This window comes from Chionomys nivalis, chromosome 11, assembly GCF_950005125.1.
Source record: "Chionomys nivalis chromosome 11, mChiNiv1.1, whole genome shotgun sequence".
Lineage (NCBI taxonomy): Eukaryota > Metazoa > Chordata > Mammalia > Rodentia > Cricetidae > Chionomys > Chionomys nivalis.
The window spans coordinates 75,641,884-75,665,396 of record NC_080096.1 but is presented as its reverse complement, the minus strand read 5'-3'; the positions used below and the strand labels follow the sequence as shown (position 1 = coordinate 75,665,396).

The following is a 23,513-nucleotide window of genomic DNA, read 5'->3' as shown; positions in this document are numbered from 1 at the left end:
GCTTCCTGTGTTGTGCTGCCAGCACAAACTCTGGCTTTTTCAGGAGACCAAGCATTTAAATGGGGTTTGTGAACAGAGTTATACATCTTGCTTAATGGTAACACAGACCTGCTGTGACATGACCCTGAATCTGGGGTGGAGAGAATGGCTCTCAGAAGCAATGAAGGGGCCTCTGCCATGTTGGACTAGGCGGAGCCATAATGATAAGCAGTCTTAGTCTTAGCCAAGGTATTTTGCATTTTAAGAAGCTGTCTAGGACAAAAAAAAGGATTACAGATACACAATAGGACAGATTCAAACATAAAAAACATCTAAATGAGTCACAGTGTGTTTAAAAAATGTACACAGGGTTGGGAGAGAGAAAAAAGAGTAAAGAGAAAGTAAATGCAATATAAGAGTATAAGCAGTCATAGATTAAAAGGGTAAAGATAATAAAATATTAAACTTGTAGAAAAAGTAATAGAGTAAGAAAAATAAGCCATGTAAAGATGGAATATACATAGAGAGTCTAAATTGTGTATATAATTGTGGTTTTTTTTTTAATTTTCTGAATGTTAAAGAGTTACATAACAGAGACATTTCATTGTATGGACTGCTAAGTAAAACCCAAGTAAATTTATTTTGATTTTCGAACTAGGGTCAAAGGATATGTTGCTTTGGAAGAGAGGTTCTTCCTTTGATTCTTCAGAAGATAAGAACCTTCCAGACAAATGTAGTTTGATAGACCAAAACCCTCTGAAAGGCTGCTGTAAATACCCCCAAAATACTTTGCTCAACAAAAATTAGGAAAGAGTTTGAAGAGAACTACATCTAAGTTCCCTAAATGATTGTTTATAAAGGTTTGTTTATGTTTAAAGGGGGAATATGATATAGATATGAATATTATTCATTGGTATGAATCTTGAATTACTGATACAAATTTAAGGTCAATTGTGTTATATATATACATATATATATACACATATATTTCTGCTCTTGCTTAAGGTATTGCGTTTGTGCAGCTCATTTAAAACTTTAATGTATACTTTAAGAAATATAGTTTAATAAACTGTCATATATAATAATAAAGTTTATTGGCATGTTAATTGGGTTTTCTAGATGTACAGAGATATATTTCAGAAAGATAGGCATTTTTCAACCACTTCAAAGAGCTATAGAATATGGCATTATGATGTCTTAATAACTTAGGACTTTTCATGATATGAGACACATATCCTCCTGACTGTACCAATTACTTCAAAAGAAATATGGACATTAAAGAGGCTCCTCATGGAGTTTATTAGCCATTTGGGCAATAAATTCCTCTTGCCTGGGTTGCTTGATGTTCTTCTGTATAAACTAGACATGTGGAACCCACAAAAAAATAACTGCTGAAATTGCTTAAAGAAAGTGAGATGGTCCTTCAGGGTTCCTGCATACGAAAGACTCTGCCAGTCATTCTTTAGGATACAGAAGAAAGTGACTGACAAACTGCCAATATAGGCAGAACTGTCTTTGAAATTTCCTGCTTCATGGAAAAGTCTGCCAGATACTTATGTGTCGGTAGGCTGAAGATGGGTGCCAGCAACCTTATAGAAGAACTTTGGGTGACTGTCCAAATAGTGAGATGTCTCTGTCATTTCTAGAGTTTTTGAAGTTGCTTATGGTGCTCTTCCTGTTTACTTAGGTAATATTATATCCTTCTGGGGCCTTTGATTCAGTTGAACAATAGATAGTAATAATATAGTTTTCCTTAGTTTTGATAAAAGATAAGGTAGATATAAATATGGTAACTGTAAATCTTGCTTGATACCTGTTTTGTTATATGTAATTTTTCTGTGTTAAAACCTTCCTTTTTATTTAAACAGAAAAGGGGAGGTGATGTGTGATTCCCCTCTATATGCTGTGAATACCATTGGTTAATAAAGAAATCTGCCTTGGCCTGTGATAGGGTAGAGTAGAGCTAGGTGGGAAGAAAAAGAACTAAATACCTCAGAACTCACAATGTGAATGTTATAAGCCAAAAGTTTGTCTTGCCCAAATCCATTTGTTGAATTCTTAACTACTAAAAGAATGTTTCTGTTAGGAGATGGAGGTTAAGCATAGAAGTTTAAGAAGACCATAGTATTCTTACTCCCTCACTGAGTTGCTGAGTACACATCAAGGAAAGACCATGTGTAGCATGTGGGTACTTGGTAACAAGGCAGCTATCTGCTTTTACCAGAATTCGGATCCTCAGCAGATCCCATGGTGTCTTGATTCTGGACCTCAAAGTGCTGAGACTTTGACAAATTGTTCTATTTTGAATATGCTACCTCCCCTCTGGCATCTGGGATAACTCAGGCTTAGTAAGGCACTGGCATAATTAAGTGTGCCTTAAGTCTGAAGTCTCCCTCATTTATTACAATTCAAAGTATTAACCATTACTAGAGCCAAACTAGAGTCCTCCTTGGAAAATGTTTAATGATGGATAAGTAGGTATGGGAGTTAATGGAAGAATAGTCTAAGTGGAAACAGTGGCCCAGGCAAGAAGAATTCCAGTTAAGACCACACTAGTCCTTACCTCAGCTTCTGATTAACACAAGCTTATTTCCTCTAAATCCTTAAAGGAGAAAAATGTTCTTGTGTCTTAGACACAATCTGAAGGCAAAAATGGCACAGATGAGAATTCTGAGCTCCTTAGAAGGCTAACGATTCTTAAAGAAACAGTGGTGAGAATCCCTGTCCCCATGAATCAGTAGTTCAAGATACAGAAAAATAATGGAGATCCAAAAGTTGTAGAGTTTCAAGAGTTAAGGGACATTTAGGGAACAAAGGAATGTGAAGAATATCTCTATCAGATTCTCTACAGAACTGCAACACATCATTAATATTTTTTTATCAATCAGGAACCTGATTTAGTTGACCATGGTTCTGGGGGACATCTAATTTCTGGAAAGAAGATCCAACATAAGCTGAAATTGCACTAAATAGATAACAGATGTATCCCAGTTGCCATTTTTGATTCCAGATTAGCTCTCATTATTTCCTCTTAGTCCCACCCTCTTTTTCAAAAATTATATGTGGTATTGCTAAATTAAAAAAAAAGTTTTAATACATTTAATATGTGCTCCTCCCTCTCTAAAACAACAGAGATGGGGCCTGGAGGTACACGTCTTTTTTTTTTTTTTTTAAAGATTTATTTATTTATTATGTACACAACATTCTGCCTCGATGTATGCCCACACGCCAGAGGAGGGCGCCAGATCTCATTACAGATGGTTGTGAGCCACCATGTGGTTGCTGGGAATTGAACTCAGGACCTCTGGAAAAGCAGCCAGTGCTCTTAACCTCTGAGCCATCTCTCCAGCCCCTGGAGGTACACGTCTTTAATCCTATCACTTGGGAGGCAGAGGCAGGTAGATATCTGCGATTTTGAGGCCGCCTGATCCACACAGAGAGTTACAGGACAGCTAGGGCTATACAGAGAAACCCTATCTTGAAACACAAAACAAACAAAATCAGAAAGGAAATTTGCTGATTAAAAACTGCAGCACAAAATTCAATAATAAATAATTTGGAACATAGGTAGATGATTAAACCTTTAAAGCAATATTGTACTTGGCAATGTTTAACACATAGTAACAAATAGTGAGCATTTCATTGTTTTATTTTAGGTGCAAGACAATAAGATTGGAGAGAGCAATTGTGGAAGACTTGATTATGAGCTTGGTTTTTGAATATTTATGTTATTTAATTTTTATTTGTATGTACATGTGACTGAATGTGTGCATGTGCACTACATGCATACAGGGGCCTGTGGAGGTCAGAAGAATTACAGACAGTTGTGAAGTATCATGTGGTTGCTATGAATCAAACTCTGGTCCTCTGCAAGAGTAGTACGCATTCTTAGTTGCTGAGCCAGTTCTCTAGCCCTTAGAAGGGGTCTTGAAGTTTGAGCATAATGTGAACTGACAAATAAGAATAGCAATAAATGCCACCACACAGGGCAGACATTGATTGAATATGGGTCAGAGTGTAAATACTTGGGATGATTCTAAGTCTTGTTTAAGATACCATCATGTGTTGCAATTTTTTACATTTGCTTTATTTTTTTCTGTATCCTAATTACCTAAGCCAGTATATTTTGATTGGCATTTCTCTTTTCTGACCCATTTCACTTGCTATTAAATTCATGATCTCTTACAGTGCCAAGAGGAAGAGGGAAAAAAACAGGCTCTATTTTGGTTGCATATAAATATTTTCTGTTCTGTCCTTGTACCAAATGTGGTCCTCTGTGGGTATCCCTGAGCCCGACAGATGTCCCAGATGTTGTCTTGTACAAGCTAAGTCCTACCTGTCAAATCTGTCAATTTCTGAAAAGGACAAGGTAGCAAGAACAACAGCAAGGACAGTACCTTTTGCAAAACAAGAGCCTGATCCCCTTCTCTATGAAAGCCAGGGGATTTCATATTGGCAGATAAAGGACTTTATGGCTTACACAGCCATGCTGAACTCTAGTGTAATGAAGGCACGCAGGTCAATTACCCATCTGTTTGTGTTTCTATTGCTGTGAATTACAGTATCCATTGCTGACAGCTCATTGGAGTGGAATGAAAATAAGACAATAATTCACCAAGTGAAACTGTGCAGAAAGGGCGAAAAGGCTATGATCTCATTCAGAAGTTCAGGCCTGTCTCGGTGATGGGTCATTTACACTCTGGGAAATGAAGAAAGGCAGCTACCTGGGGGAGAAAAGGGTGGGTTCTTCCTCCTTCAATGCAGGAATTAGGACATGCCAAACCCTGGCAAGAGAAATGTGATTTGTTTGTGATGACCACCATCTAAGCTGTAGGATATTGGTGGTAAAGATTTTGAATCCTTAAGTGAAAAAATAAAGGTAGGTTACAGGAAAATATGACTGAATTATTTTACAATCAGGAGTTTGTAATGAACCAGAATTCCTTGATAGGTTACAATAAAACATAACAAAACAACAACAAAAAACCTTTGTGCTTTTGAAGTATAGAAGCAGTGCTGAATAATAACATGGAGGAAACATTTAACCTAATGACAAGATCTGAATTCCATTCAGTAGATTGATCTATCAAATCTCAAGTAGTAGGCTGAGTTATCATTACCTCATGTTTCACCCTTCCCTGTAAAATCCTTTCATTGATATAATAATAGATCCCAACCTCTAAATTTAACATATTCATATAGAATGTTTTGGCCAAGTTCAAAATAATATGTCAATTCCAAAATACAATAAGAAACAACACAAGAATCAATCAGTTTCTCTTGTCACAAGACCAACAGTCTTCCACAAAGAAGCACCAGAGGAAAGGAATCCTACTGAACTTTGTATCTATCATAAGTAAGAAAGAAGCACTACCCTCTACAAACCATTGAGATTAAAAAATTGTTTGTTGACACAATATAATGTAACCCATAGAGATGCATAATGGACTAAGTATAACATGACCAATAGATCAAGCAGAAACTGAGCTTATTCTTAAGGATAAGTTCTAATGAAAAGTTGTACATTTGGAAGAATTCATTTGCTGCAATGCAGACCACGTGTGAATGACTAAAAGGGTTACTATCTGGATCTCAAAAGAAAATGCTCGCAACCTTCTATATGAGATGACTATTAAGATTTATTTATTTGTTTGTTTATTTATTTATTTATTAAAGATTTCTGCCTCCTCCTCGCCACCGCCTCCCATTTCCCTCCCCTTCCCCCAATCAACTCCACCTCCCTCATCAGCCCAAAGAGCAGTCAGGGTTCCCTGCCCTGTGGGAAGTCCAAGGACCTCCCACCTCCTTCCAGGTCTAGTAAGGTGAGAATCCAAACTGCCTAGGCTCCCACAAAGCCAGTACATGCAGTAGGATCAAAACCCAGTGCCATTGTTCTTGACTTCTCAGCAGTCCTCATTGTCCGCTATGTTCAGCTAGTCCGGTTTTATCCCATGCTTTTTCAGACCCAGACCAGCTGGCCTTGGTGAGTTTCCGATAGATCATCCCCATTGTCTCAGTATGTGGGTGCACCCCTCGCAGTCCTGAGTTCCTTGCTCGTGCTCTCTCTCGTCCTGCTCCTGATTTGGACCTTGGGATTTCAGTCCGGTGCTCCAATGTGGGTCTCTGTCTCTGTCTCCTTTAATCGCCTGATGAAGGTTAATATCCAGGAGGATGACTATATGTTTTTCTTTGGGTTCACCTTCTTATTTAGCTTCTCTAGGATCACTAATTATAGGCTCAATGTCCTTTATTTATGGCTAGAAACCAATTATGAGTGAGTACATCCCATGTTCCTCTTTTTGGGTCTGGCTTACCTCACTCAGGATAGTGTTTTCTATTTCCATCCATTTGTATGCAAAATTCAAGAAGTCCACTCTTGGGAATATACCCAAGAGATGCCCTATCATGCAACAAAAGTATATGCTCAACTATGTTCATAGCAGCATTGTTTGTAATAGCCAGAACCTGGAAACAACCTAGATGCCCTTCAATGGAAGAATGGATGAAGAAAGTATGGAATATATACATATTAGACTATTAAGATTTGTTTCAACTTCCGTGGCTTTACTTTGTATTCTTTCTTTTATTATGCAAATTTTATCATATATTATGTCTCAAGCAGACTCTAGGATTGGTCGGCAAAGAACTCAATCAACTGTCCCTGCTCTTTGGGACCTAATCATCAGTAAGGAAAATAATCAGTGTTGAATAAATTAAGATACAAAAATACTTATGTGACAGTATAGATTTGGAGAAGACATGATTCTAAATGACTGTTTCAACTTGGAAAAAAAGAACATAATCTAAACAAAATCAACAAGAATCAAAAGGTTAACATATTGTAATGCAATTTTATGAAACTTCAAGATAAAAATACTCTTGAAACCATACATAGGAAGAAATTTATTTAATTTAATTAAAGCTTCCTTTACAGAATTCATGACAAACCAAACATGATATGCAGAAGGTTGATGATGTTTGATTTTGCATTAATGAATGTCTCCAAATTCTAATCATCTAATCTTACCCATTCCTCTTTGAAAGAAGACCTGGAAGACTGTCTACTTCTGTACCCTGCACATGTCAAGTTATTTTCTCTACAGATTTTACCTCCAGATTTTATTAATTAAATGACCCTTGGAAAAAAAAGAGGCTCAAGTTCCTTGATTATTGCTCCCCTCAGCAAATCTTCCTTTGTATAAAAATGGAACAAACTGTTTTATATCATGGCTGCACATGGGTGAATATGTTGGTCAAAATTCATAGAACAATAGCACTTAAGAGTCAACTTGGTTAAATGTAAACCATACATTAATGAGGCTAAAAATTTAGTTAAATAAACAACACTTTATAAAGTTACATGATATGCGTTTTTAAAAGACAGAGTTTGTGTTCAACTGTGTTGTGTTCCTATCAATGCTATGCTTGCAGTTGTTTTCTCTAGAGGTCACAGGCAGCCTCAGAAAGGTACTCTTCAAGAAGCTAAAATAACCTGTATAATCTCAAATTTTCCCAGAAACACTTATTGCATAATGTTATGCATGCTTATTATGTTCATGTTCTTATTCTGAAAGATTCCCTGAACATGAGATGTACTCATCTTATGCATTTCTCTGTCATCTTGCACATTATTTGGTATCAAGAAAATACATTTGAATGAAGGTACATTTAGAAAGGCTATGTTTCACAGAAGACCATGGGTCTCTATTCTATGCAGAACATGACCCATTACTCTAGATTCAGCTCTCATAAGCAGAACTATATCTTCATTCTCAGTAGTTATAAATGCAAATATTCATAAAGGGCTTTACTTAAAAAATACACAGGCTGAAAACATCATCTGAGAACAACAGCTCTACAGGACTGCCCATTTCCACACATATGGCTCTACAGGACTGCCCATTTCCACACATATGGCTCTACAGGATATAAAGCACATATTTTGTTTTAGATTTATTTCCAAAATTTAGGATTCTTGAGGATACTTATCCTTTTTTATTTCTTTTTATTCTTTCCAACTTAACAAGCACAGTGCTAGGGGATAAAAGATGTGGAAAAATAGAAAACCTCAATTTTGCCCTATAATGTTCTTTCAATCATTACTTTATGAAGCCAAGTGCTGTATTAGATGCCACAAGTGTGGAGAACATGATCGAGATATGGTGTCCAACTCCAGAAGCTCATGGTTGATGGTAGGATGAGATTAATCTATGTACAATGACCAGAAATACATAGATACACACACACACACACACACACACACACACGGTTCTGTAAAATGAAAATGAAAAAGCCCCTACTTTTGAAAAACTGTAGCTTGTAATGGTTATCTAGGACTGAGGTAAACCTGAGTGGCATATATACTACAGGATTTGCTAATGTGGACAAACAGATTAGCACATGCGTTCAAGTTTACATACAACTCAGAAGGTTTATGTAGTTAATCCATCTCTTGAAACTCATTTTCACTATAGCAAAATTTAGGCACTGAGACACTCCACAGTAACAAAATGTGATTTACAATATTTAATCCAATGTTTCAGTATCAGTACACTGTTGTTAAATTACTGAATGGGGATGAATGCTTTTAAAATTCTATTAGCTTATGACCACTATAGTCTATTACTTTTTCATGCTTTATGTTGACTAGACTTTGGCTACTCTCCAGATGTCTTCCTTTGAAAATTATGCTATAAGCATAATATGCCTTGGGAATATGATATTTTCATGGCAAAAGAAAAGGAGTAAGAGTGTAACCAAGTATCTTCATAGATGTGGCATGTACAATGCCTTTTTGTACTCCATTGCCCAAAGCAAATCACCCAGTTAAGGCCATTTTTCTTTTGATGGTAATTTATGTTCCCCATGGTACAGCACTTTCTAGTATATGATTAACTGAAGAATATAGATTTCTCTAAAAAGAAGGAAACAAGATGGAAATCATGAAATCTACTAAAAAACATATTTTACTTTGTAGCAAATCTTTATTTCTTAATTATCATGTGATATAGTAATTTCACTTTTTAAAAGATATCCAAAGCACTATAAATAAAACAAAAACTTTTTTGACTATTCATAGTAGATCTAGGCAGTATAGTGAAAAAGGGAAGGTGAATTGATGAATAGTTATGATATGTGGCATATCCTTACAATGGGATACTAATGCAGTTATGAAAAAGAGATATTAATATTTACCATCACTTTGTTGATGTATAAACATGTAAAGTGAAAGAAGCGTGACTGGAAGCCAGATACTCTGCAAGTCTAATTACTTCAAATATCCAGAATAGAAAAAAAAGCAAATTTTAGAGTTAAAAAGAGAGAGATAGATGAGGAATGACTGCTTAATAGATATACAATTTTTGTTTGAGGCATGAAAACTTTCTGTTATCTGTTATGATAATTCCATAGCATTGTGAGTATACTTAATGCTATAAGTTATGTTGTATATGTTAAAAATGCCTGTGATGTTAAATTCTATTTTTTTTTAATTTACCCATATGATTCAGAGAAAATTAACTTTGCAGGTAAAATAAATTTAATTTATTAGAATTTACTGAGCATCTACTATATGATAAATGCTATGCAGTTGAGAAGAGAACAATAAACAACCAAATTTGATGCTGGAAACCTGACTAATCCATTATGAGCACTTGGTACTCTTGCAGACTACCTAAATTTGGTTTTCCAAACCCACATCAAGTAGCTTGTAACAATCTGTAAGTCCAGAGAATCCTGATGGAGGAAGGTCATTGGTTAAATAATAAAGAAACTGCCTAGGCCCATTTATAGGCCAGCCCTTAGGTGGGTGGAGTAAACAGACAGGATGCTGGGAGAAAGAAGCCGAGTCAGGAGTCGCCATGATTCTCCCACTCCAGACAGATGCAAGTTAAGATCTTTCCTGGTAAGCCAGCTCATGGTACTACACAGAATATTAGAAATGGGTTAGATCAATATGTAAGAGCTAGCCAATAAGAGGCTGGAACTAATGAGCCAGGCAGTGATTAAAAGAATACAGTTTCCGTGTAATTATTTCGGGACATAAGCTAGCCATGTGGGCGGCCGGGTGCCGGAGACGCAGCCCTACCGCTCATTATTTCAACAGAATCCAATGTACTCTTCTTGTCCACCTGAACACCTGCATTGGCTTGGCTTGCATGCACATACACACATGTACACACACAAATAAAAAAAAAACTAAAGCATCTAATGATATATATATATATATATATATATATATATATATATATATATATATCTTGGAGATGTAAGTAACAAGGAGTGGCAATTCTATAATTGTCTATATAAGAGAATATGTGTGGTGTCTGAAATATAGTAAAGGAGCATCAAAACTGCTGTGTGAGATCTGCAGGAGATGCTTATTTCCAAGTTAGAATGTTGGAATAAACAGGAATCGACTTAATCATTTTTAAAAAACAGCAATTGTTATATTCATATTCAGTCAATAAAGAAATCACCTTGGCTGAGCTATTAAGGATTTGTCCATCCTGATGCTTTATTTCTGCCCAATCAATGAGATTGGCAAGCTTTCTAATGGACAAGATTGTTAAGTGAACCAAATTACCACGTAGAAATTTTTACATATAAAGATTTTCATACAACATCTTTGACCACAGGTTTATTTGAAGGAAACAGTTCCACGTGACCACAGAACACATATGTAATTCTGTGGCACTCTCTCTGCCAGCGTCACCACCATCCCAGATGAGGTGCACTTGCTCAGAATTCTATCTTCCTTCCTGTCTGAGTCTGTCTCAAGTTCCTTACAATTCCAGTAGCTCTTTCTGCAATTCTACATTTCTGGAGCATCCTGAGGTGGAATGACCACCCTTTCTGAGGGCAATGTTCTTTTCTGCTCAGAGATTGTTCTGAGAATACCTATGGAAATCAGCTACACCTGTGCATACAGAGGTTGGCTGGTCACTTTAGAACAATCATGGACTTTCTACTCAAAGTAGCATAATTTTAAGTGTTTATGATGCAGGAACAGATAAAGGTAAACTATAATTGCTTCATAAGCACAGTACTTCTTATTTTTGTATTCCAGGTTGAAAAACACTGCTGTGAAATTTCAAATTCATAGTCTTTTGAGTAGACAAGAGCTCAATTTCCTGCCCTGCCACCTGCAAGGTACAGAACTTTAGTGAGTTTCCATTTTTAATAAAGAAAATGGATTTGTATTAAGCTCATATGATGTACTGATGAAAAGAAATTACCTCAATTCCTGATATATAATAATTATCCAAGATGATAACCATTATTAGTACTGCATCATCTCCTTTAGTTGGCAAATATTTATTTTTTAATTAAATGCAGAAAAATGCTGTGAAGCACATGTGTTATTATTTTCATTTTTGTCGACTAGAATATATAGGGAGATTGGAAATTTGAATTAACTAGTACAATATCTTGTGATCATCAACTCTTCTCTATTAAGACTCCCCCATTCTATTATCTTTTTGACTGATATCTTCAATTTCCATCTAGACAATAACCCTTCTTCTTCTGACAAGTAGGAAAGCAGGATGTTCCTTGGTATATAAAGGAAAATCAACATTTTGATACAGATGGCTTGGTGGAAGTCAGCACACCCATTTGTCACAAGATTCTACTATTGAACATATCTCATAGTTCCAGAAAGGTAGAAACGTGGACACTGGTTAGTACCTCCCATGCCACTGTTAATGAGACAAGAAGACTACTGACTAGGATTCACTCTTTATGATCTTGGCATAAGTGCCAATGAAGACTCACCCTAAAACTGTTCACCAGAGCAGCCACAGGGAGCAAGTACTTAATGTACTTCCCTGGGATCATAAGAGTAAAGTTGTTTCCTTGATGGGACTTTGAAGAGAAAAGGCTTTATAAAAAAAAAAAAAAAAAAAAAAAAAAAAGTAGTTCATTCCTACCCCTTTCACATCCCTGACTTATGTTCAAGGGCTTTTTCCTTGAAGCCCTGATAAAGTATTCTGATTATTCAGAATTCCACAAGAATAATAAAGTAAATTTAGGGTCCAAGGAACTGTGAACCTGTAGTGGCTTATTTGAAAATGCCCCCATAGCTTCATGTTTGAATACTTGGTCCCCAGTTGATGGAACTGTTTAGAAAAATTAAGAGATAAGGTCTTACTGGAGTAGGTATATCACTGGTTGTGGTTTTGAAGTTCTAAAAATTCATGCATGTCACTTTGCCTCCTACTTTTGGATCAAGACATGAACTCTTGGCTGTTTCAGCCACAATACCTTTGTTCTAGCATCATAGACACTAACTTTCAGAAAATGGAAGCTCATTTCAAAACTTTATTTTATAAGTTGTTTTGGTGAACGAGTCTTGTTGAAACAGTAATAAGTAAATAAGGCAGAAACTCGTGCCAGAGAATGGGTTATTACTGTGGCAGGTCTGACCATGCCATTTTTGAAGAAATGCGGAAGACTCAGACTTTAGATCAGGGCATCAATTTAATGAAGGAAGCAGGGATTAATGAAGCATCTAATAGGAGTTTAGTAAAGAGTAAACTAGTTAAGCGATGTCAGATATGAACAATATTAGTAATTGGGCTAGAGGCTAATCTTGTGATATTTTGGTAAAGAATGTGGCAGTTTTTTTATCTGTGTCCTAAAAATTTGCCCAGAGGCTAAGTTGAAAAGTAATAGACAATTTTTTTTTTTTTTACTTCTTACAGTTTTATTGTCTTGGTTTCCTTATTTCTACAGTAAGAAAAATGACACTTAGTGACTAGTTGGTGGTGCAGATAACTGGCCTAACGTATGGAAACACAATGTATGTAAAAAAAAAAAAACAGCATCACAAAAACTAAAGTCTAAGCTAAAATATTTCTCCTATTAACTTTGTCTCTGTTACTAACTAGATGATTTTGAAAAGATTATAGCAGTGAAATTTTCACTGTTTTGCAACAGAATATGTATTAAGGACACTTAGACTAACTTACAAGCATTTATTCACCATACTTCTAATAAGTATTTGGTATCAGCCAAGGAAATAGGTCATGGAGGATGCAAAGATAAGTAAAGAAAAGGTATAAGTTACCCGCAAACAATATGAAGTACATGAGGAATAGCGATCGAAAGGCTGCCTTAAATGTCTGATGTCACTTAATATGCCAAGGGAAGAGCTGATGATGGATTTCACTTTTTTTTCTCGGTTCAGGCCTTTTCTTGAAATAAACTATTGTTTAAGGGCAATAGACAAAGTTGCAGCTATAGAAATGAGAGGCAAACAAAGCAAGATGGCTTTCTCTGAAGATGCAGCAAAATTAGACAGCATATCAGTGCAGGAAGAAAGGAGAGATCTCTTTGAGAGAAAAATCTCAGTGATTTGAAAGCACATATGGGGATTCTAGGTATGGCATGGTTTAAGTGGGGAGAATGATTAAAAAACAAAGGTTACTGTTGTATAGACTCATAAAAATTATAAGTAAAAAACAAACAAAAATTTGAACGGAAGTATCATACAAAGGTGGATAATACTGCTTCCAAAGTCAGAATTTAAAATGAATATTCCAATGTGAGGTGTAGGATACATTCCCACAAGTTGTTAGCTAGGGCAATGCCCTTGTCTGAGGTTGCCCACGAGAACTGGACAGTGAACACTATCTCTGAACATATCCCCCCCCCCACACACACACACATGAGCATACAAAGGATGCTGTCCATGCAGAGCAGTATAGTGCTGACATCCCACATATAATCAGCAAGAGGTCATTGGATTAAATATATTTCATTATAATATGGTAGAAAGCAAAAATAATATGGATTAATTGGCTTGTTCATTCAGTCATCGTTTCATTTATTGTTCACCCAAATCATATTTCTAAACAATATTTATAAAGACTCCATAGTTTGTCCTGGGATCAGAGAGAGAGACTATTTTTACAAAGGAGCAATTAAATGCTTTAACGGGAGTCATATTAGTAACATCTTCTTCATGAAAAAAATTGCAAAGAAGCATGCAAGGGCTTGAAAAGAGAAGCAGCTACACTTGATGAGATTTTGCGAAGACCACACTGGCTGCTGGAAGGGGATGGGTCATCAAGTCTGATCAGAAACTAGATGAGTTGCCGGCACTCATCATCATGATCCAGCTTCACATACCGTGACTTTCACCCTCCTTCTATTTATTTTCCATTATTACAAATGGAAGATGATAATAACTACACTCCCTTTTCCCTGGGATTTAAAATAGAATATGTCATTGTTTCTAAGATGCCATTCATTGTAAAACCTACCATTGTTTTATGTACACTATGAAAAGAACACCTTGCCAACTAAACTGACAAACCATCAGTTTTAAGCAGCAATACAACTACAGAGATGATACAACCTGAAATCAAGCAACTTAAATCCTATGAAGAATAATCAAGAAGTCCAGCAAAACGTTGACCATTTCACATTTATAAATTCTCCCACACAGGAACCCATTTTCTCCTTTTCCTCAATTCAGAGTGGACAGCATCATCTATCTATGTTAGATGATTCCAGTTACGCACAAAATGCCAGTTACTCTTGAATGCTCAACTTTGATCCTGCAATCACTTGCTAATGCCTAGATCATCAATCTTTCCCTGTGTACAGAATGATCTTCATAGCCAAATAAAGGTTTTGTTGATTCTGCATTAAAGGATAAAAAAAAAAATCACTTGACACCACAATCAAAAATACTCCAGGGCTAAATGCAATAGTCCTTTGTAATTTGCATGAAAATTTGTCATACTCAGAATCTCACTATGTAAATACAAGGAAATCTTTCTCCATAAGATTACATATACTTTCTTTTGCTTCATCCAATATTAATTTTAGAGTTCTCTTCAGTTTTATACTAGCATTATTTCATACATTTCAACACCGTCTGTGTTTAAAACTAAAACATACTTGTTTGTTGTTTGTGTTTATGTGTATGCATCTGTGTACAGGCATGTTTGACCACACAGGCACATATGGAACCCTGAATTTGAAGGTAGGATGTATTTCTTAATTCCATTAACATCTTATATTTTTAGATACTTATTTAACTTGGAGTTTACTCTTTCAGCTAGACAGGCTGGTCAATGTGTTCTGGGTATCTGTTTATGTATGTTCCTACATAGTTCAGATCCTCAGCCTTGCACAGTTTCCCACTGAAGCATTTTTCAAAATCTTTCCTTACTTGGCTTTGTGATACTGAACTCTCTGATTCCTGCCTTCCTGAATAGCTACTACTTTCTGTTTCTCTGTCTGTCTGTCTCTCTGTCTCTGTCTCTCTGTCTCTCGTGTGTGTGTGTGTGTGTGTGTGTGTGTGTGTGTGTATGTCTGTGTGTTTGCACAAGAAGCACACAACTAAATGGATTTGGGTGTTGTCACCCAATTTTGTTTCTTCTTAGATAAGGTCTCTCAATATCCTGGAATTTGTCTAATACACTGCACTAGATTAAAAGGCCAAGTAAACCTCAGATTTCCTCTTTTGTTCACCCCCCACGATTGAAATTACAAGCTCGTGAAATCGCATCAATCATTTTCGCTTATATATAGCTTCTCAAGATTGAACTCAAGTCTTTGTACTTAAAAAGTAAGCTCTTCTCCCCCTGAGTATTCCACCCAGCTCACATTTTCCCTTACATTGTTGCTTCTTCTCCTACTCTTCTTTTTTCTCCTTCCCCATCATCATATCTAAACATCCATCCCAACCTATGTATGTTAAATTTTCTGTGACTCAATAGTAATTGTATTCCTTTTTTATAGTTATATTTGCTCACAGTACAACCTTGTACAATTCCAGTCTTTTTAGATTATGATACCTTAACTTCCTTTTCCTTCTCTGACATTCTAAATACCCACTGTCCATCTTCGTTTGTTTATTTAATAAATAAGTCAACTTTGAGTTCAACTTTAATTCCTCAAAGCTCATTTAAAATATCCCTCATACAGACTTGCTATGTTCTTAAAGTGGCAAAATCATTATAAGGACTTATTCTGAACTTCGAGATCACTTTTGATTCTTTCTGCTCTTTTATAAGCTTTTTCTAATCCATTTCCAAACATTGTCAGCATATTTTTAAAAATATGTCCACAAATCCTCTAACTACTCACTGAATTCTTTGTAACTATCACAGACACCACCTTCTCATACATTAATAGGTAAACTAGCCTCCAAATTACTGTCCTTGCGTATGCTTTCATCTTGAACAATCTTTTCTATCCAATAGCCATTGCGATCCATTTAAACAACAAACCAGGTTAAGTTAGTTTCCCTATATTTGCAATGGTTTATCAGTTTATCCATGCCAAATTTAAACAGAAACCTTTTCTGTGGCCTGCATTCTAAAAAAAAAGAAAAAAGTTCCCATGTGCTCTCTGAGTGTGAGTAAAAGACATTCTTTGAGTATTTGTTATTCCCTGTTTCCACTTTGTCCACACACGGAACAAAAGCTCTAAAACAACACAGCAAGCAGCTCATTTGATGCTTTCTTCCCAGTTGTTGGACTGTATTTGACATATAGTGGATGCTCAATTAAAAGTGTTAAATAAATGTTTGAATTTCCAAATAGATAAAATTCGACATTGTCCACAACTTTTAGATAGATATTCTGTCTGCCTCCATGTCCACATCATTGAGCGGCAGAGGCTGAGTGATTTTATTTTTATACTTCACCAGATGGTAATTACATTAAATTACATCACCATGTTGGCAAAACATGTGATGGGCTTCTTGAGACGAGAATCACAAAATAAGAAGTTATCATTATACCATTATTCTTATTATTGATAATTTAGCTTTTGCTGCTATGACTACTAATAGCCTCTAATTCTTCTATCATCTTTTCACTCATTTTTAATCTCTGATTCCAACCCTGATTTGATTTTTTTATTCCAGACTCTTTGTACTCTGTTTCCCTGACCACTTTACGTTGCATCACATAGAGTGAAAGGTCATTAAAGTGTCTATTTCGTCTTTAGTCTTCCCAAGTCAACTCCTGCAGTATCTCCCATCCTAGCCTTGTTCAAAGGAATGAATAGACAGAGAGAAGAATGTAAAACTTCATTATTTTGAGAAGGAGCCATGAGGTCAGTGAGTCTAATAAAAATTCCAACTCATAACCTTATTGAGCAAGATCAATGAAACTTAGTTCTTTCACCTGCAAAACAAGAATATTATTTTACCTTTATCATGAGAACCCTGTGAGGAATAAAAGCCCCAAATAATAAAGTAAGTAAAAATATTAATTCAAAATATCAAGAAACAAACATTATTTTTAACAAAAGTACATTGGTATGGTCCCCAAAAGACTAAATACATGATAACTTTAGTTAGTACCGTCTCAGCTACCCTCAGTCCATATGATCTGACTGTGGCTGGCCTGAACTCTCTTCTGTGTCTCCACTCTATTTACAGTTCCTCTTTGCAGAAGTGGCAAGATGGAGTGAAATATTAAATAAATGTTGAATAAATGCATAATGTATATATAGAAATGCACACATATAAATAATGTGTGCTTAACTCTATGGATTTTCAAAGCAAACACACCCAGGTAAAACTAGGTAGTCCAAGGAACCCCATTCATTCTATTTTAGTGATTTGCAGCATTTATCTTCTCTAAAGCTTCCATTCTCTCTTGCGTGTTTAAAACTATGTGATTTTTACAGGTTCGGGCCAGCAGAGGAAGAGAATCATATAGCACGCATACATTTTGTATCTGTTTTTTTTTTTCTCTTTCAGTGTTAGATCTGTGCGACACTGCACAAAACAGTAATATGCTATTTCTCATTGCTGTGGGGGCTTGTGATATGAATGTATTTATTTTCTTGTGGCTGGACATACATTTTAATGGTTTCTATTTTTTTCTTTTGCTATTTTGAATGAATTTGCTCTTAACATTCATGACTTTTTGTGAACTTGGACACATTTTTCTTGGCACATCCCTAGGAGCTGAAATTTCTGGGTCACAGCCAAAGGACATATGCAATTTTTAGCACAAATCATCAAGAGTTTCCCAAAACTATTGCCATTAATTTACGCTTCGCCCGGCAATGTGTGTAAGCGCCCATGCCTTCAGTTCTTATTTTTTGATACTGTCAGTCTTTTTTTATTTGTGACAGAGAGTGTTAGGCACTGGTATTAGATAATGATTTTTATATACATTTTCCTGGTAAGCAATCATCTTTTCATATGCTCATCGCCTAGAGATTCTTGTCTGTGAAGTACTTGCATCTCTGTTTTAGCCATTTCCTTTGTTTGCCAGGCTAATTACCTATTAGAATATTCTATTATACATACATTCTTTACACATTTTATATAATAACATTTTTCATGCATTGTGTTGCTAACATTTACACTCTATTAATAGTATATTTTATCAAAAAGAGTTTTAACATTAATATGTTCACATTTCAGTCTTTCTTTTTATATTGAAGTTTTCTAGAATTACAGCTTATTCAAATGTCATGAGATAGTCTTCTGTCTTGTAAGAAAATCCTTTGATTCCCTTTGACATCTTTTGTAAGACTCCTTCCCCACGACAGAGGATAGGAACAACCTCCTTTTATCCCAAATCCCCAAAATGTTATGTATTACTTTTACTCTTCTTATTACAATACATATTGCCTTGAATCACAGATGTTTATCTGTCCATATTCTCCATAGCATGCCAACATTCCATTGACTCATTATCTAAATGCTTCAGTGTCTTTTTATTGAACCTGGGTCATAATGCCTCCTAAATATCTCCGTAATTGGTCTGTTTCTCCATCTCATTTTCTGAACTCAATGGCCCCAATTGTCACGAATCTCATCTCCGTTTCTCGGCCAATACAGAGAAACAATAACCTTCCACAATACAGCTCTCTTCATGCAATACTTCTTTAAAAAGTTTTCCAGGATGTTTACTTCTCTTAAATGTATGCTCAGGTCATCATATGAAACAGAAACTGCATAGACTTTTAAACACTGTGTTTTTGTCACCATTGAACCTTCTGTTTTAATCTCATAAGACTTTAATATCCTGAATGCTCCTTTATGAAGACTCTTCTGTTGGTCTCTCCATCTATGCCCTCCCTGCCTTCCCACTTATCCTTCAGATCTCATACTGTGTATATTTCTCACAGGAATAATCCTCCATAAACTCACAATCTGATGGGCTATGATGGCACATGCCTTTAATACCAGCACTCAGGAGGCAGAAGTAGGTGGATCTCTGTAAGTTCAAGGCCAGCCTGGTCTACAGGAGCCAGTTTCAAGACAGGCACCAAAGCTACACAGAAACCCTGTCTTAAAAAAACAAAAGAAAATTAAAACAAAACCAAAAAACACCACTCATAATCTGATATCATGTAACATCTTCTCTGTTAAAATCTACTACATTTATTGCTGGTGTTTTTAGGCATCTCTGTGAGAAATACGTTTTCTTGAAGTAGAACCCATGTTACTCTTGATCTCTGTTTTTCATATTGCTTACCTTACAACTGAAATGATTTGTGAATAATATGTATATGTCTATATGTGCATACATATGTCTATATGTCTATACATAGATACATACATACATACATAAATATACTGTGACATAATCCCACAGGTCATACTACATAAACACATTGTACTTAATCATAAAACATATATAGACATATATATAGAAGCTATAGGGATATATAGAATCAGATGTAAATACACTGACTTAGGCTCATCAGTGTTCAGATATACCGTCTAGTTTTGAATTTGAGCCAAATTTCAATAAGATTTGATGATTCATCACTTTTATATACGTCAACATCAGCCTTTAGAAAAGACTTAAAATCCTCTTAAAATGACCCAACTCAACTGAATAATGCTTATATAATTTATACAAAATTTCTACCAAATATCTTCTTGTAATTCTTCACTAACAGGAAGCCACTGCATCAGCAAGTAGCACACTCTATGTTTGGGCAGGAATGTGCCTTGAGCATGCCATATAAGACTTAGTGTCTTGCTCAGTGACATCGCATGTATCTCACAGGTGTGAAATCCTGGCTCTGATTCTTTGGGACCATAAAAAGAAGAAAGGTTCATTTTACAATGTGCTAAATCCAGGATACTACTATTTTTTTTTGTACCGCATTAAGCCTGGTACAGTCTGTTCACATTAATGAAGATAACTGTTTTCTGTAAGTCAGTGCTTCAAATATTTGCAGGCAAATCCTTTGTGCTTCAAGTAAACCTTCTTTCTTACTTTTTGAGGCATTTCTCCAGACACTCCAGTTTCTCAACACCATTTTTAATATGAAATACTTGCATACGAATCTAATCCTTCAGCTGAGCTCTGATCAATCTAGAGAAAGGGGCTGTCAATTTATTCCCGTAGGAAGAGCAGCTTTCTAGTAATGTTACCCATGGGATTCCCAGGTTTTAGATGGCAGGATCTTATACAGAATGGTGTTGAAAAGGAAGAAAGTTATTGGAAATAGAGTTCCATACATAATTTGAAAAAGAAAATGTGAGGGCATAGGTGAAAAATTATTAAACCTTAAGCTTTATTGGATTCACACTTAATTAGACTCAGTGTCATGAAAACATCAAAATTGTCCTTGGTAGTAACATCTGATTTCCCTTATTAAGTTTATTATAATTGTAATTTATAGTTTTGTGTACCCTCAGCTTGCACAGCAAGTGACAGCACACTCACTGGCATTCAACTGCCTGGATTATAATCTTAAGTATCATTCCAAAGATTTCCTATAGGTATCACCTGAACTAAGATGCTGAAAATTCTAGTACACCTAAGGCATATGGGCTATGCCTTGTTGCCATTTCCTTTTATGAACTCATCATACCTATTATTTTCTTTACTAAAGGGAATAGTAAATTCCCTTAGATTTTTTTCTAAGTATCTGAGATGTTATGTGTGTGTGTGTGTAAACTTGTTTAAACATTAAACCATCATATTGACACAAGTTTCTCCAGGTTATATTCATTAAGGATTCCCAGTGACACTATTAAGCACTGTTTACACTATTTTTCAATTATTGTCTGCAAGAAGTACGTGAACCACAGAATTGTCAAGATACCAGAACACTGAAAAAGTTCTATTAGGCTCTAATAAGCCTAATGCCTGCCTTCAACCCAAGTTCTTCCCACTGACACTCAAAATCATCTTTATCATATACTTTTTGGGAAGGTTATGATTTTGTCTCCACAACGTTAAAGCATATGATATTTTCCTGACTGTAAAATTGATATGTGATCATTGAAGGAAAGTTGAAAAGGCAACTAGAAGCTTAAAATAGCATGTGATGTCACTCTCCAAAAGTACGCTCTTTTGACATCTCAGTATTTCCTTACAGAAGTACTTTTCTTCTTCTATATTGTTAAGATCAGTCATATTGAGTGAGAAATCTTGCAGTTATTAATTAATGCCAAATCATTTTTTCTACAAAATTCTTTATAAATAACATTTCACTATTGGTCTAATAATATGTTTTAGAGATGTGACATAGTTCGCTTTTACTTTACACGTGGAAAATTCAGATGGTTAAATAGTTTTTAATATATATATATATATATATATATATATATATATATATATATATAAAAGGGGAGGGCTAATGATGTAGTTGTACTATAGACTCAAAACATAAAAGAAATTATATATATATATATACAGACATATATATATTGTTTATAATAACAACATCATCTGTACTGTTATATATTTTTCTACCTAAAAATCCCTTCCTCTCTCTCATACTGAAATAAATAAGATAAATTTACTAATCTAAATTTGACATATGCTGAATGAACAGAAACTTTTACAAAAATCAAATTATTTTCTCCCATAATTCAATCTAGTCTTCCCTGCCTAGTTCTGTTCCAACCTGCGATAGACTCAAAGCAGTTTTATATTCATTAACCAATGAAAGCAACAGACAGACAAAAGAACCTCCTACATCAAATCCCCATAACGGTTATGGTATTAAAGGTCCTGTTCAAATATATCTTCCTACATACAGTCAGTAGTGAGCATTTTTGATTTTTAACACTGCTAAAAGTGTGTATGTATGTGTTTATTTAAAATTATGAGTCAATAAAGGAAGAAATTACAGAGAATAACACATTCTATAAAATATTCTTTTTTTTTGAGATTTAAATGTCTACAAAACACACTCTAAATCAAATCAATAAGGAAGAAATACAGATGATAAGTTATAAAACTTTAATATATAGTACGTCTGGGACTTCAGGCATCTATAAATAATACTGTTCAAACATTTTTATCAAAATAATCAGATAGAGCTCACACTTCCATATTTTTTATCTGAAAACTAATTAATAACCATGAGTTTTAAAGCTCTATATATGTTAAAATTCTTGTGTATCACATCACAGCCATCTGATTTCCATATTTCAAATTTTCATTGCTTTCTGCCCCTCCTCCCCTTTTCTCTTCTCCATGCGCCTCATCTTCCTCATCCTCTCTGAACTGTTATCATTCGCCCACCCCCAGCACCGCCCCTTTCGCAACACTTTCCTACCTTGAAGATGCAGTTTGCTTTCCGTGCTTTGCAGGAGGACAGAACTCACAGAGTCCAGATTGTCATAGCTGTTGCAGCCCAAAGGCCCAGTGCGTGTCTCTGTGACCTAGCGTGGACATTAAGTGAGAAAAGTGTTAGCTAGGAGTACTGGCCTATAGCAGATCCTAAGAAGTGATTCCACACCTGACATGTCTCCAGAATGTGTGCACTGGGTCTGGAACTGTGTGTGGCTCATATTAAGCAGACTGGACAGCAAGTATGATCACACAAACACAGATTGAGTCCATAATGTCCACTATCGGCCACCAGCTCTCACTTCATGAGGTCACACTAAATGTTATATGAGCAAATACATTAGCGCACAGTGATACAGTTCTAAAGCCCAGTTTCAGAATCAGAAAAACTATCATTAGTTCCAAGCTGGCCGTTTATTTGCTGTGTGGCATAAGGAAGTCACTTATGGAACTCCTCTAAGTGTCAGCAAACTCAAGCTATCATTGTCTTCCAGGGAGGCTGAAGGACACATGTGAAGACTCTAAGTGCCTGGCACAGGGAGTGTTCAAAATAGCCAGTTGATGACAAAATATCTCTATAAATTGCAATACGTACATAGGCACTATTGTCAGGCAAGAAAAGTACAACTGTCTCCATTTTTCCAAAGAAAGTTCAGCAGTAACAGCAATCAGCGACACTGCAGGGTTAAAATAAATCTGAATTCTATTGTGTATTTGTGACTTTGTCTTCCAAGGTTCTAGGTGGTAACAAAAAGGAATATCTATTTAATATATGCTTGAACTGAAGGGTTTATCCCTTTACTCACCATTCTTGGGAGCTGTGCTAGAGTTTGTGCTCAACTCTAAATGCACAACCTCCCCTGAGGGAAAGTTCACTTGTGGGAAAGCCAAACGTAACTTCTCCGTCATTTTCCACAAGGGAAACCCTACTCATGTGTCTTTCCCTTCCTTGGTCTCCAGTTTCCCTCTGTGTAAAGTTAGCAATACTCTTATTTAAAGAGG

The 23,513-nt window shown here is 35.7% G+C and overlaps 1 protein-coding gene across 1 annotated transcript in view; it reads right to left on the bottom strand.

Annotated features, from left to right (window-relative positions):
• The window catches only part of Brinp1 (BMP/retinoic acid inducible neural specific 1), a 193,134-nt gene that overhangs the window by 43,598 nt on the left and 126,023 nt on the right, over window positions 1-23,513 (bottom strand). Inside the window, exon 5 of the mRNA XM_057785369.1 lies at window positions 22,498-22,603. Coding sequence (XP_057641352.1) covers window positions 22,498-22,603 — 106 coding nt within the window. The remainder of the gene's footprint in view (window positions 1-22,497; window positions 22,604-23,513) is intronic.